Source organism: Neopsephotus bourkii, unplaced genomic scaffold, assembly GCF_033783945.1.
Source record: "Neopsephotus bourkii isolate Nb327-2 ecotype Australia unplaced genomic scaffold, CSIRO-AGI_Nbou_v1 NB_658, whole genome shotgun sequence".
Classification (NCBI taxonomy): Eukaryota; Metazoa; Chordata; class Aves; order Psittaciformes; family Psittacidae; genus Neopsephotus; species Neopsephotus bourkii.
The window spans coordinates 64,301-78,365 of NW_026901157.1; the positions used below are offsets into that span (position 1 = coordinate 64,301).

Sequence of the window (14,065 nt, forward strand, 5' to 3'; positions counted from 1 at the left end):
AGCCCTTCCCCCCCGCACCCAGCACCCCCAGCCCCGCACCCCAGTGTTCCCTACCGGAGCCCGGGGCGGGGCGGGCGCTGCTTCCTCTTTCGAATGGGGCGGGCGGGACGGGGACGCTTAAAGGGGCCGATCCTGAACCTCCAGCACCCATTGACCCCCAGCACCCTGACCCCTGCACAGCACCCACTGCCCCCCCCAGCACCCTGACCCCTGCACAGCACCCATTGAGCCCCCAGCACCCTGATCCCTGCACAGCACCCATTGACCCCCCAGCACCCTGACCCCTGCACACCACCCACTGCCCCCCCCAGCACCCTGACCCCTGCACAGCACCCATTGACCCCCCAGCACCCTGACCCCTGCACAGCACCTATTCAGCCCCCAGCACCCTGACCCCTGCACAGCACCCATTGACCCCCCAGCACCCTGACCCCTGCACAGCACCCATTGAACCCCCAGCACCCTGACCCCTGCACAGCACCCATTGAACCCCCTTCTCCCCCAGCACCCTGACCCCCCCAGCACCCTGACCCCCCCAGCACCCTGACCCCTGCACAGCACCCATTGATCCCCAGCACCCTGACCCCTGCACAGCACCCATTGAACCCCCCCAGCACCCTGACCCCCCCCCAGCACCCACTGGATCCCCATCCCCACCAGGCCCCAGTGTGGGTGCTCCAGCCCCGGCTGCCGCCGCCTCCCTCCCCTCTCACTTCCCCTTTCCCAGCCCTGGGCCGTTTGTGGGTGCGGGGCCGGTTTGGGGGTGCCCGCGCACGTGCGGGTCCCTGCGGCGCCCAGAGCCGGTGCTGGGAGCACCCATGGGTGCGGGGGTGCCCGGGGGCAGGGAGCGCCCGAGGGTGACGCCCGGGACGGTCACGGGGCAGGGGCAGGATCCGGCCCAGCCGGTACCGGGGGATGCCTGGGGTGAGGAGAGGGAGCCACTGGTGCTGGGGGGGTCAATGGGTGCTGGGGGGGTTCAATGGGTGCTGGGGGGTCAATGGGTGCTGGGGGGGGTCAATCGGTGCTGGGGGCTCAATGGGTGCTGGGGGGGGCAATGGGTGCTGGGGGGGTCAATGGGTGCTGGGGGGGTCAGTGGGTGTTGCTGGGGGGTCAATGGGTGCTGGGGGCGCAATGGGTGCTGGGGGGCTCTGGGTGCTGGGGGCTCAATGGGTGCTGGGGGGGTCAATGGGTGCTGGGGGGGGTCAATCGGTGCTGGGGGCTCAATGGGTGCTGGGGGGGTCAATGGGTGCTGGGGGGTCAATGGGTGCTGGGGGGGTCAATGGGTGCTGGGGGCTCAATGGGTGCTGGGGGGTCAATAGGTGCTGGGGGGATCAATGGCTGCTGTGCAGGGTTTAGGGTGCTGGGGAGGGGTCAGGGTGCTGGGGGAGTCAGTGGGTGCTGAGTTGCAGGGGTCAGGGTGCTGGGGGGGGCAGTGGGTGCTGTGCAGGGGTCAGGGTGCTGGGGGGTGTTCAATGGGTGCTGGGGAGGGGTCAGGGTGCTGGGGGAGTCAATGGGTGCTGAGTTGCAGGGGTCAGGGTGCTGGGGGGGGCAGTGGGTGCTGTGCAGGGGTCAGGGTGCTGGGGGGGCAGTGTAATGGGAGACCCCCCCTTGATCCCATCCCATTCCAGTCTCTGATCCCTGCTGTCCCTTTAGGTCTCCGGTGACCTGAGGCATCCTCCATGGGGACAGCGGCTGCTTGGGGCCGACTGCATCCCCCTCTATGGGGCCAGTTCAGGTGTTGCCATTGGGGTGCTCTGGGTGAGCCCCATGGTGCTGGGGATGTGGGGTCCCCATGGGTCAGGGTGGCCCTGGGTACCAGCTCCATGGGTGTTTATGGGCTCCCCATGGTTCATGGTGGTGCTGGGGACCACAGGAGCCCCCCCTGGGACCCCTGTCCATGGAGGGGAGGTCCCAGCCCAGGCCTTGGCCCCATTGCCGGCCCCATAGAGGCGGGGCCCAGCCCTGCCCATCGCTGGCCATGGGGCCTGGCCACCAGCCCCACAGCATTTAGGAGCAACCCCCTGAGCATCAGCAGCACCTCCAGCTCCTGTGGCCACCGCTCAGCCCCACAGGTGAGCACTTTGGGGTCCCACGGAGGTTGTGGGGCACCCCTCTGGGTGGGTTCCCTTGAGGGAAGGTGGGTGCATTGGGGTGCAGCTCTGCCCCACAGCTCCTGGTGTGCTGGTGGACCCAAGTGGGTTATGGAAGTCCCAGTGCTGGCCCACACTTGGGGGTCCCTATGGGTCACTGTGGGTCCTTGAGGTCCCTATGGGGTGATCCCATAGGAGCAGATGATGGTGATGATGCCAGGAATGCCAGGAGCTGCTCTGGGATGAGTCAGCCCGGGACAGCCCCAAGCAGCACCCTCCAGGGGTGCTATGGGTGACTCCTGGGATGCAGCCGCATTCCAGCCCTATCCCAGTGCTTCCATCCCTGTGTCTGTCCCCAGGGCCACCCCGCTCCCAGTGCGGACCAGCAGCTCCTTCCAAGCCCTTGGCATGCAGCAAGCCCCTGAGCCACCGGGCTGTGGGACGTGCATCCCTGTGGGCAGTGATCCCGGGAATGGCGCCGGATGCAGTGGGAGCAGCACCGGGAAGGGACCGGTGATGTGCGGTGCTGGATGGTGAGTGAGGGGCTGGGGGGCAGAAGGGAGACAGAGGGTGATGGGGCCCCCGTATTGGTGCTGATGGGGGGGGGGGGACAGGTTTGGGGTCCAGGGGCCACCGCATCCCAGCAGCTCCCAGGGGTGGGGATGCTCCTGAGGAGGATGATGGTGGTGATGGGAAGGGGAGCATGGATGGTGATGGCATGGGGTAAGAGAATGGGGCTGGGATGGAGGGGCGGCTGACAGGGTGCTTGGTGCTCTGCCTGCACCCCAGGGTGCTGTTTGGTGCTGGTGGGGGGTGATGCAGACCTGGGTGCTGGGGGGCAGGTTTGGGGTCCAGGGGTGGGGATGCTCCTGAGGAGGATGATGGTGGTGATGAAGGGGAGCATGAACGGTGATGGGAGAGCGTGAGGCTGGGGTGAATGGGAGCAGGAGGGGTCTGGGTGCTGTGCCCTCACCCCGGGGTGCTGGGGGCCAAGGGAACCCCGGGATCAGTGCCATGGAGGGGGCACAGGGGGGACTCCGTGCCCCATCCCTGGGCTCTGTGGGGCCGTGCTGGGCGCGGGGTCCCTGTGACACCCCCGTCCGTGCAGCGGGAACCCCTATGCGGGGCTGGTGGCCCTGCTGCGGGCAGCCTGGCTCTCGGGGAAGACGCGGCCCATGGAGTACCGGGTGGCGCAGCTGGAGGCCCTGGGCCGCTTCCTGGAGGAGAAGAAGCAGGAGATCCTGGAGGCCACGGCCCTGGACGTGGGCAAGGTGAGGGCAAGGGGAGCCTTTGGGACCCTTCCTCTGTTCTTGTGTCTGGGGCTCTCTGCGCATCCCCATTGGGGTCCTGCATCCCCCTTGCTGGGCTTGAGCTGGACATGGGGACCACGCTGCTGGGCAGGCTCTGTGCTGTTAACACCATCCCTGGGGCATTAAAGCAGGCCAAGCCCCCGTTGGCCAATGCAAGTTGGGGACCTGATGAGGACAGACTGAGGGAGCTGGGTCTCTATAGTTCAGAGGAGACTGAGGGGTGACCTTATTAGTGCATATAAATATATAAAGGGGGAGTGTGCCGAGGATGGAGCCAGGCTCTTCTCAGTGGCAAACAATGATAGGACAAGGGGCAATGGGTACAAACTGGAACACAAGAGGTTCCACTTAAACTTCTTCTCAGTGAGGGTGACAGAACACTGGACCAGGCTGCCCAGGGAGGTTGTGGAGTCTCCTTCTCTGGAGACATCAAAACCCACCTGGACACGTTCCTGTGTAACCTTATCTGGGTGTTCCTGCTCCATAGGGGGATTGGACTGGATGAGCTTATGGGGTCCCTTCCAATCTCTAACATACTGGGATACTGTGATGCTGTGACCCTGGGGGCCACCAAGCTTTGCCACATGGAGGCAGGGGTGGCTTGAGGTGCCCCCCGCAGCGGCGATGCCTTGGGGTGCTCCCCAGCCGGGGTTACCGGTGGTGTTGTGCAATGTGCTGGGGTTGCACATTTCCTCCCAGGGCTCCTGGCAGGGACCGGTTCCACCGGGATCTGCATCCGGGTCCCTCCTGGGTGGTGGCCCTGGGTACTGCAGCGCACTGACAACAGCAGCAGCATCCCCACCATGGCTCTGCCTTGTGCTATGAGCTCCATGTGGGTGCTTCAGGCCCTTTTCCCCTCCCTGAGGTGGGCTGCAGCCCATCCCCTGCTTCCCTCCTGGAGCATCAGGTGTTCTCAGAGGGGTGGCTGCTCTTATCACGTGCTGGGATCACTCAGACCTAAAGGCCTTGCATCTATGGGTGTATCAGAGCCGGCTTTCGACATCCTGACGTCTCCCAGTGTTTGTAATTGCCTTGTTTGTGTGAGGGGAGGACCTCCTCCTTCAGCATCAGATGGGCAGCAGAGCCCCAGGTGCGTCCTTCATCTCTCCTAATTGCCTGTAATTAGTTCCTGTTGTCCACTCACCCCTTGGTTATGCAGTTGGGCCTTCATAGCTAGATGGACAATTCACCTGCTCTTGCATATCTGAGGTGGGTGCCTCACCTCCAGCCATGCCCCCTGCTCCCCATTGATCTTGGATGACCTCAGCTGGAAAATCCCATCTCCTATCCTTGAGGTCTCCTTGGAACCCGTAATCTGCAGGCACAGTTTCCTCCTCCTTGCAGTGATGCAATGCTCAAGACAGGGCTGAGAGCATCCCCCTTGCTTCACCGGCCACCTCCTGGCCTTGCTGAGCCCCCCATGCACCCCAGCCTCCTGGCAGTGACACATCCGGTGGCACTGGGCACCTGAAGGTCTCTCCTGAGTGGCCTTTGCTGCTGGGACATCAGAAGTTACTGCCTCCAGACCCCCAACCCCAAAGCCCTGCGGTGATGGATGAAGGCTCCCACCCTTTGGGTGGGTTGCAGGAGCCTGAAGGATGCAGGAGCAGCAGCTTCCCCGTGGCCTCGATGTACCTGGAGGGGACACATTCCCACTGGGAATCGGGGTGTCCCCTCCTTGCGCATTGATACCCCAAGGGCACTGGTACCCTAAATGGGAGCATCAGCATCCCCCAGGGCGGGATGGGGAGCACCAAGTGGTCCTGAGCGTGAAGGTGGCATCACGCAGGCACAGCAGTGGGATGTGCTTTGCAGTGCAGGGGCTTTGCTCTTCCTGCTCTAAAGGACTTGGGAAGGGCTTTACTGGGCCTGCTGGGTACCTCCTTGTGTCTCCCCACTTCTGCAAGGACACCCTGAGCTGTGCCTCGTGGTCACAGCAGCGGAGGGGACCCACCGTGGGCAGGATGTGCATTGGAAGCCGCTGTGGTCCCACCACCCTTCCCCATCACTGTCCCATTGTGTCCGTTGCCCATTGGGGTGGTTTATGTTGGGTTTAATCCCCAAACGAAGGCATCTCGCCCCATTTGCCTTTCCCACGTCACTGCAGGAGCACCATGGGGGGTTCTGCCTGTTCTGCTGGTCAGGACATGGGCACGACAGTGGGGGCATGGTCCCATCTGATGTCTGCAGCATGGAGACACCAGCACCAGCTCGTCTGGAGCTCCTGGGGCCATTGCTTGGTCCCCCCTTGGCTCAGATGGTCCCCCCCCATCTGCAGGTCACAGATGTGGTCTCAGGAGAAGGGGAAATGTAGGGACAGGCCAAGGGGAATGGCTTTAACCTGCCAGAGGGACAGCAAGGGGAGTGGAAGGGGTCCCTGCCCATGGCAGGGGTTGGAACTGGCTGAGCTTTAAGGTCCCTTCAACACAGACCTCCTATGGTTCTGCTTCATAGCTTCTACTTAATGTCTTGTGCTCCTCTCCATGGGCAGAAGAGGGGGGAGATGCCTCCTGTGGAAGGGGAGGTGGTGTTGGGATGATGTCTATCCTGATCCATGATGGTGCCTGTCCCCAGCCATCCTTCGAGGCTTATCTCATTGAGATCCTCCTGTGCAAGAACGAGCTCAACAACACCCTGAACAACCTGTGCCACTGGATGAAGGACGAGCACGTGGACAAGAACCTGGTGAGGCAGAGCCCTGGGTTGGGAAGGGACGAGGGGGACACTCATGGGGCAGAGCAGCACTGAGGTCACGGTCTTCTTGCAGATGACCCAGCTGGACTCTGTCTTCATCCGCAAGGACCCCTATGGGGTGGTGCTCATCATTGGGCCTTGGAACTACCCCATCCACCTCATCCTGGGGCCTCTCATTGGGGCCATCGCTGCTGGTGAGCTGAAGCATCCAGGCTGGGGAGCCCCAAGGGCTGGTTGTCACCCGGTCACTGCAGTGATGTCCTCTCCATCTCCCCCCAGGTAACTGCGTTGTCCTCAAGCCCTCTGAGAAGGCCAAGAACACTGGGAGGCTCCTTGCTGAATCCCTGGGCTGCTACCTGGACAGTGTGAGGAGCAATTCCTGCCCTTCCCCTGTCCCTGCTGAGGGCCATGGGGCTCCCAACCCTGCCTTGCCCTCAGCAGCACTGCTCTGAGCTGCTGCTGTGCCTCCTAACACTGGTGTCCACATGCCCGGGATGCTGCTGGTGGGGATGGGGACACCACAGACGTGGGTGATGCTGAGCATGGGGGACCCTTCCTCTTGCACTGCAGGACTGCTTTGCCGTGGTGACCGCCGGTCCTCAGGAGACCACGAGGCTGCTGGAGAACAAGTTTGACTACATCTTCTTCACTGGTACGTGCAGAGCAGAGCCTGCCCTGGCCTTGGTGCAGTGTGGGAAGAGGGATTCCCTCTGGAAACCCCACTGCTCCTTACCCTGCCCACACAGCCTGTGCTTGCTCTAAGAGCCCTCTGAGCCAGCTTCAGTGTGCGCTTGAGCCCAGAAACCAACCGTATCCTGGGCTGCATCCAAAGGAGCGTGACCAGCAGGTCCAAGGAGCTGATCCTGCCCCTCTGCTCTGCTCTTGTGAGACCTCCCCTGGAGCATTGTGTGCAGTTCTGGTGTCCTCAGCATAAAAAGGACATGGAACTGTTGGAACAAGTCCAGAGGAGGCCACGAGGATGCTCAGGGGCTGGAGCAGCTCCTGTATGGAGATAGGCTGAGAAAGTTGGGGCTGTTCAGCCTGGAGAAGAGAAGCTGCGTGGAGACCTCAGAGCAGCTTCCAGTGTCTGAAGGGGGCCTATAGGGATGCTGGGGAGGGACTCTTCATTAGGGACTGCAGTGACAGGACAAGGGGTAACGGGTTCAAACTGAAACAGGGGAAGTTTAGATTGGATCTAAGGAAGAAGTTCTTTCCTGTGAGGGTGGTGAGGCACTGGAATGGGTGCCCAGGGAGGTTGTGAATGCTCCATCCCTGGCAGTGTTCAAGGCCAGGTTGGACAGAGCCTTGGGTGCCATGGTTTAGTGTGAGGTGTCCCTGCCCATGGCAGGGGGGTTGGAACTGGATGATCTTAAGGTCCTTTCCAACCCGAACTGTTCTATGATTCTATTAAGTCAGAGCTCGTTGTGCTGGAGATGTGGTGTCAGGATGTGTTGGGGGATCCAGGGTGTTGTAACAGGGGGGAGCACAAGGGCCTGTAGGGCCAGGCCAAGGGGAATGGCTTGAACCTGCCCGAGGGGAGACTGAGCTGAGCTCTTAGGCAGAAGCTCTTCCCTGTGAGGGTGCTGAGGCGCTGGCACAGGGTGCCCAGAGAAGCTGTGGCTGCCCCATCCCTGGCAGTGCTCAAGGACACAGGGGCTTGGAGCAAGCTGCTCCAATGGAAGGGGTTGGGATTGGAGCTGGAGGAGCTTTCGGCTCCCTGCATCCCAACCCATCCCATGACCCTATGGGGTTAGATGGGGTTTGGTGGCACCTGCCTCCCCAGCGCGCTCCCTCTTTGAGCCAGGCTGTCCCTGCTGTGTCCCCAGCCCTGACCCCGCTCCTCCCTTGCCCTCAGGCAGCCCCTCCGTGGGGAGGGCGGTGATGGCAGCCGCTGCCCAGCACCTCACCCCAGTGACACTGGAGCTGGGGGGCAAGAACCCCTGTTACGTGTCGGAGCCGTGCGACGTGCGCAGCGTGGCCCGGCGGGTGGCCTGGGGCCGCTTCTTCAACGCGGGGCAGACCTGCGTGGCCCCCGACTACGTGCTCTGCAGCCTGGAGCTGCAGGAGAAGCTGCTGCCCGCCCTGCGCGAGGCCATCACCGAGTTCTACGGCTCCGACCCTCGGGGATCGCCCGACCTGGGGCGCATCGTGGACCAGAAGGAATTCCAGCGCATCCGGATGCTGCTGCGCAGCGGGAGGGTGGCCATCGGCGGGCAGGCGGAGGAGGAGGAGCGGTACATCGGTGAGGCTGGGGGGCTGGGGGGGCCGGGAGCTCCTTCACCAGGGTGATGTGGTCACCTTATCAGTGCATATCAATATATAAAGGGGGAGCATCACGAGGATGGAGCCGGGCTCTTCTCAGTGGCAAACAATGATAGGACAAGGGGCAATGGGTACAAACTGGAACACAAGAGGTTCCACTTAAACCTCTTCTCAGTGAGGTGACAGAACACTGGACCAGGCTGCCCAGGGAGGTTGTGGGGTCTCCTTCTCTGGAGACATCAAAACCCGCCTGGACACGTTCCTGTGTAACCTTATCTGGGTGCTCCTGCTCCATAGGGGGATTGGACTGGATGAGCTTCTGAGGTCCCTTCCAATCTCTAACATACTGGGATACCCCTTTCCACAGCTCCCACGGTGCTGGCGGATGTGCTGCCCTCTGATCCCATCATGCAGGAGGAGATCTTCGGGCCCATCCTGCCCATCGTCGTCGTGGCCAGCATGGAGGAAGCCATTGAGTTCATCAACAAGAGGCCGCGGCCGTTGGCTGTCTATGCCTTCTGCAGTGATTGCAAGGTGTGTGTGGGGGCATGGAACAGGAAAGGGGGTGAGGAAATAGGGTGTTAGGGCTTGGGCCCACCTCACTGAAGCCCCAGGGCATGCTCTGAGGGGTCTTTTGAGCCCTGCTCTAAGCACATGGGACTGGTGGATGAGGTGGGTGATGATCTCGTGAGAGCCCCACTCTGGAGCACTGTGTTCAGCTCTGGGGCAGCAGCACAAGAGGGATCTGGAGCTGCTGGAGTGAGTCCAGAGGAGGCCATGGGGATGCTGCAATGGAGCAGCTCTGCTCTGGAGCCAGGCTGAGAGAGCTGGGCTGGGGCAGCCTGGACAAGAGAAGGCTCCTGAAGGGGAGACCTTAGAGCAGCTCCAGTGCCTAAAGGGGAAACCTGGAGAGGGGCTTGGGACAAGGGCCTGTAGGGACAGGGCAAGGGGAATGGCTTGAACCTGCCCGAGGGGAGACTGAGCTGAGCTCTTAGGCAGAAGCTCTTCCCTGTGAGGGTGCTGAGGCGCTGGCACAGGGTGCCCAGCAGAGCTGTTATGAATTGGATGTTCTTTAAGGCCCCTTCCAACCCAAACCAGTCTGGCTCTGTGATGAACCCAAGCTGGTTTTACGGTTCTGGCTTCATCTGTTACTGGCTTAACCTGGTTTGAAGCTATTCCAAGTTCTCTCTCTGGTTTTGGTCTTCATACTTCTCACCCTTGGGATGAAGAACCTCGGGACATTGTGAGGGACAGACATCAGGGACTGCAGTGACAGGACAAGGGGTAATGGGTTCAAACTGAAACAGGGGAAGTTTAGATTGGATCTAAGGAAGAAGTTCTTCCCTGTGAGGGTGCTGAGGCACTGGAATGGGTGCCCAGGGAGGTTGTGAATGCTCCATCCCTGGCAGTGTTCAAGGACACAGGGGCTTGGAGCAAGCTGCTCCAGTGGAAGGGGTTGGGGTTGGGACTGGAGGAGCTCTCAGGTCCAAGCGTTCCCGGTGGAACCAAGGTGTGAGCCCCAGGTCCTCCTCCTCTGCTCCCCTCGCAGGTGGTGGCCCAGGTCCTGGAGCGCACGAGCAGCGGTGGCTTCTGTGGCAATGACACCCTGACCCACATGACACTGAGCTCCCTGCCCTTCGGTGGCATCGGTAGGTGCAGACCCCAACCCTGCCTCACACTGGCCATGGGTGAGGAAGGGTCCTGGTGGCCCCAGAGCTCCATGGTGTGCAGGAACCCCCTCTGCACCTCTAGGACTACAGCAGAAGCCCTTGGCTTCACTGCACAAGGGCTGAGCTCTGCACTGTGAGGTTCTCCTCTCCCTGTTTCCTGTCCCCACCACCACATCCCCTGTGTAGGTGCGGATGTTCCATATAAAAGGTTGGGAATTCTCTGCCCCTTGGTTGTTTCCCTGCTGTTCCTGAGCAGTGTGGGCACTGTGAGTGCCTTTTGTGCCAGGGCTGGGTTCCTGCCTTGCTCAAGTGGGAGGGAAGCGTTGCTCCCTTTGCTCTGTCCTCACTATGGAGCACAGCAGCTCATTGTGCTCTTGGATAGGTGATGGGTAAGTGGGTGGCTCTTCCTCCTCCAGCCATCCTGGTGCTGGATTGGAGCCCTCAGCATCCCTCAGGAGCAGCCTTGTGCCTTCACTCTGCCTTTTAGGGCTAAATAGGGGGAGCAAAACTCGTGTAACCACCTGGAGAACCTCCTTATGGTACCTTGGGGATGGGCAGGACAAAGAGTTCCTGGTCTGCAGGGCAGCAGCAGTTGTGTTCTCAGGGGAAAGGTGAGGTGGGCTCTGCCCTGGGCCCTGCCTGCTGCATTACCCAGGGAGAACAGGGATCCTCTCCCCGTGCTTTCCCAACCTCCTGGGCTCCGGTGTGCTCGGGAGGAGCCAGCTCAGTCTGTGCTCAGCAGCTTGAATCAGCCCTAATGGGACACCACGAGAGCCAACCCCAGGTAATTCCTCACCTGCCTGTGCCTCAGGAACAATCCTTGGTGGTTCCCATTCCGGAGCTTGTCTTTATGGAAGTGATTCAGCCAAAGTACCTGGGATGAGGAGGTGAAGCCATTCCATAGCAGGGCCTGAGCTCATGGCATTGGTCAAGGCTTCCACAGCACAGCAGTCATTGGGCAACCTCAAGGTGAAACCAGCCCCAGCCGTCCGGAGAGCTGCTGGTCATAATGGGGGTCCCAATTGGAAATACTGTGGGAAGAAGCTGCCCTTCATAGGGGCCACACTGGGAGCTCCTCACCATGGGTCCATAGAGGCTGTAGAGGGAAATGGAGCCTTGTAGATCCAGCAAAGCTGGTGTAGGTACATGGAGTAGAACTCATACGGGATCATGGAATGGTTTGGGTTGGAAGGGACCTTAAAGCTCATCTGGTTCCAACCATGGGTAAGACCAGGGTGCTCCAGGCCCATCTAAGACGAGGCCCTTGCACCTCAAACATTGATCTGAGCAAGGATTTGCTGGGTTAACCCTGCCAAGTGCAAGGGCCTGCACCTGGGTGGGAGCAATCCCAGGCCCAGCTACAGGCTGGGCAGAGAAGAGATTCAGAGCAGCCCAAGGAGAAGGACTTGGGGGTGCTGGTCCATGAGAAAATGAACATGAGCCGGCTTCAGTGTGCGCTTGAGCCCAGAAACCAACCGTATCCTGGGCTGCATCCAAAGGAGCGTGACCAGCAGGTCCAAGGAGCTGATCCTGCCCCTCTGCTCTGCTCTCGTGAGACCTCCCCTGGAGCATTGTGTGCAGTTCTGGTGTCCTCAGCATAAAAAGGACATGGAACTGTTGGAACAAGTCCAGAGGAGGCCACGAGGATGCTCAGGGGCTGGAGCAGCTCCTGTATGGAGATAGGCTGAGAAAGTTGGGGCTGTTCAGCCTGGAGAAGAGAAGCTGCGTGGAGACCTCAGAGCAGCTTCCAGTGTCTGAAGGGGGCCTATAGGGATGCTGGGGAGGGACTCTTCATTAGGGACTGTAGTGACAGGACAAGGGGTAATGGGTTCAAACTGAAACAGGGGAAGTTTAGATTGGATCTAAGGAGGAAATTCTTTCCTGTGAGGGTGCTGAGGCACTGGAATGGGTGCCCAGGGAGGTTGTGAATGCTCCATCCCTGGCAGTGTTCAAGGCCAGAGCCTTGGGTGCCATGGTTTAGTGTGAGGTGTCCCTGCCCATGGCAGGGGTTGGCACTGGATGCTCTTCAGCTCCCTCCCAGCCCCATCCATTCCTTGATTCCATGCCTGAGGAGCTGGAAAAGGCCAAGGGAAGGGCGAGCTCCCCATGGCCACGTCCCCGCTCAGCAGCAGGAGCGCTTCCAGGAGCAAAGCTTCCCTTGGGGCAGGCAGGAGCCCCTTGGATCCCTGGGGCAGCTCTGGAGCCCTGTGCTGTGTTCCAGGGTGCAGCGGGCTGGGCAAGTACCACGGCAAGTTCACCTTCGACACCTTCAGCCACCAGCGCGGGTGCCTGCACCGCAGCATGGGCCTGGAGGCCCTCAACGCCCTGCGCTACCCCCCCTACAGCCAGCAGAAGCTGGGCTTCCTCACGGCCACCTTCGAGATCAAGCGCAAGGGGACCTGCACCCTGCTCTGAGGCTGCTCCGCACCCTCCTGCCTCCGGGATGGGGACCCCTGTGACACCGATGCTCTGCTCCTCTCCCCTTTGGGGTCACACTGTGGGATGGACGCCTCATCCCGTACCCATCCTGCTCCGCAGCGGGCTCTGCTCTGCATCCTCCTGCCTCCGGGATGGGGACCCCTGTGACACCGATGCTCTGCTCCTCTCCCCTTTGGGGTCGCACTGTGGGATGGACGCCTCATCCCGCACCCGTCCTGCTCCACAGCAGGCTCTGCTCTGCACTCTCCTGCCTTTGGGATGGGGACCCCTGTGACACCGATGCTCTGCTCCTCTCCCCTTTGGGCTCGCACTGTGGGATGGACGCCTCATCCCGTACCCATCCTGCCCCACAGCGGGCTCTGCTCTGCATCCTCGCCATGGACACGCCATGGAGCGCCCTAAAGTTCTGCTTTCCAGCCCCAGCTTCCCTTCCCTGGAAGGAAAGGGTCCCCAGGAGGATGCGGAGCAGCAGCTCACCCCATCCCCTCTTAGACGGGCCTCTCCTTCTGCAGGGACCCCGCTCTGCCTTCTCCCACTGCTGGCTCCGGCTTCTCTGCTCTCTGTAACCTTGCTGTAGTAAGGGCAGGGCTTTACCTTGCCTGTAGTAAAGACTTTGCATTGAGCTCTGCTCCCTGGCCTCCCCTTGCTCCATCACCCAGCTTCGGGGCAGGAACCCATCCGCTGAGCCCCAGGGATGGGTGCTCAGAGCCCCAGTGTCCCCATCCAGCCCCAGCCCCATCGCTGCTGAGCTCCATCAGCCCCTGTGCTGGGCACTGGGGAGGCTGCACCTCGGATCCTGGGCTCAGCTCTGGGCCCCTCACTGCAAGAGAGACCTTGAGGGGCTGGAGCGGGGCCAGAGCAGGGCAATGGAGCTGGGGCAGGGCCTGGAGCCCAAGGGTGATGGGGAAGGGCTGAGGGAGCTGGGGGGTTCAGATGGAGAAGAGAAGGCTCAGGGGGGACCTGATGGCTGCCTCCAACTGCCTGACAGGAGGATGGAGCCAGGAGGGGCTGGGCTCTGCTCCCAAGGAACAAGGGATGGGACAAGAGGAACCGGCCTCAAGCTGCACCAGGGCAGGGTTAGATGGAGCTGAGGAACAATTCCTGCCCCAGAGGGTGCTCAGGCATTGGAACAGGCTGCCCAGGGCAGGGCTGCAGGCACCGGCCTTTGGGGTGCTGTGAGGATGTGTGGATGTGGCTCTCGGTGCTGTGGGTCAGTGCTGGCCATGGTTGCACTGGGTGATCCTAAAGCTCTTTCCCAACGTGGCTGATCCCGTGATTCCACGACCATCCCGTACCCGGTGGCTGCAGTTGCGGTGCTCCAGGGATGGATTTAGGGGCACGGTTTGCACCCCAAGTGCTTGTGGGGCTGGAGCGGAGCCAGCGCTGACGCTGTGGGGCAGAGGAGGAAGCGGGCAGGCTCCCTCCGCAGGCTGAACCAGCACCCACAGCAGCACCCAGCCTGCCCCACAGCTCACCAGGGTCCTGGCACCCCAAAGCCTCCTCCTCGGGGCAGAGCACCCCATTGGTTACCTGCGGTGGGGAGCTTGGGGGTTGCATCCTTTGCTGTGGAGCTCCAGCCCCATCCTGCTCCAGTGGGACC

General features: G+C 61.5%; 1 protein-coding gene across 1 annotated transcript; it reads left to right on the forward strand.

The window, feature by feature from the left end:
• Positions 1-3,174: 3,174 nt before the first annotated feature.
• On the forward strand, positions 3,175-12,471 carry ALDH3B1 (aldehyde dehydrogenase 3 family member B1). The gene is made up of 9 exons (XM_061352302.1): positions 3,175-3,361; positions 5,975-6,085; positions 6,168-6,288; positions 6,374-6,459; positions 6,665-6,746; positions 7,950-8,336; positions 8,724-8,890; positions 9,906-10,005; positions 12,248-12,471. The coding sequence occupies exons 1-9, from the start codon at positions 3,266-3,268 to the stop codon at positions 12,439-12,441; spliced, it is 1,344 nt and encodes a 447-aa protein (XP_061208286.1). The 5' UTR covers positions 3,175-3,265; the 3' UTR covers positions 12,442-12,471.
• Positions 12,472-14,065: the final 1,594 nt, after the last annotated feature.

Coding starts and splice junctions, on each gene's coding strand:
- ALDH3B1 (XM_061352302.1), top strand. CDS start 3,266: ATGGAGTACCGGGTGGCGCAGCTGGAGGCCCTGGGCCGCTTCCTGGAG. Junction 6,086..6,167: donor AGCACGTGGACAAGAACCTG/GTGAGGCAGAGC, acceptor GTCTTCTTGCAG/ATGACCCAGCTGGACTCTGT. Junction 6,289..6,373: donor CATTGGGGCCATCGCTGCTG/GTGAGCTGAAGC, acceptor ATCTCCCCCCAG/GTAACTGCGTTGTCCTCAAG.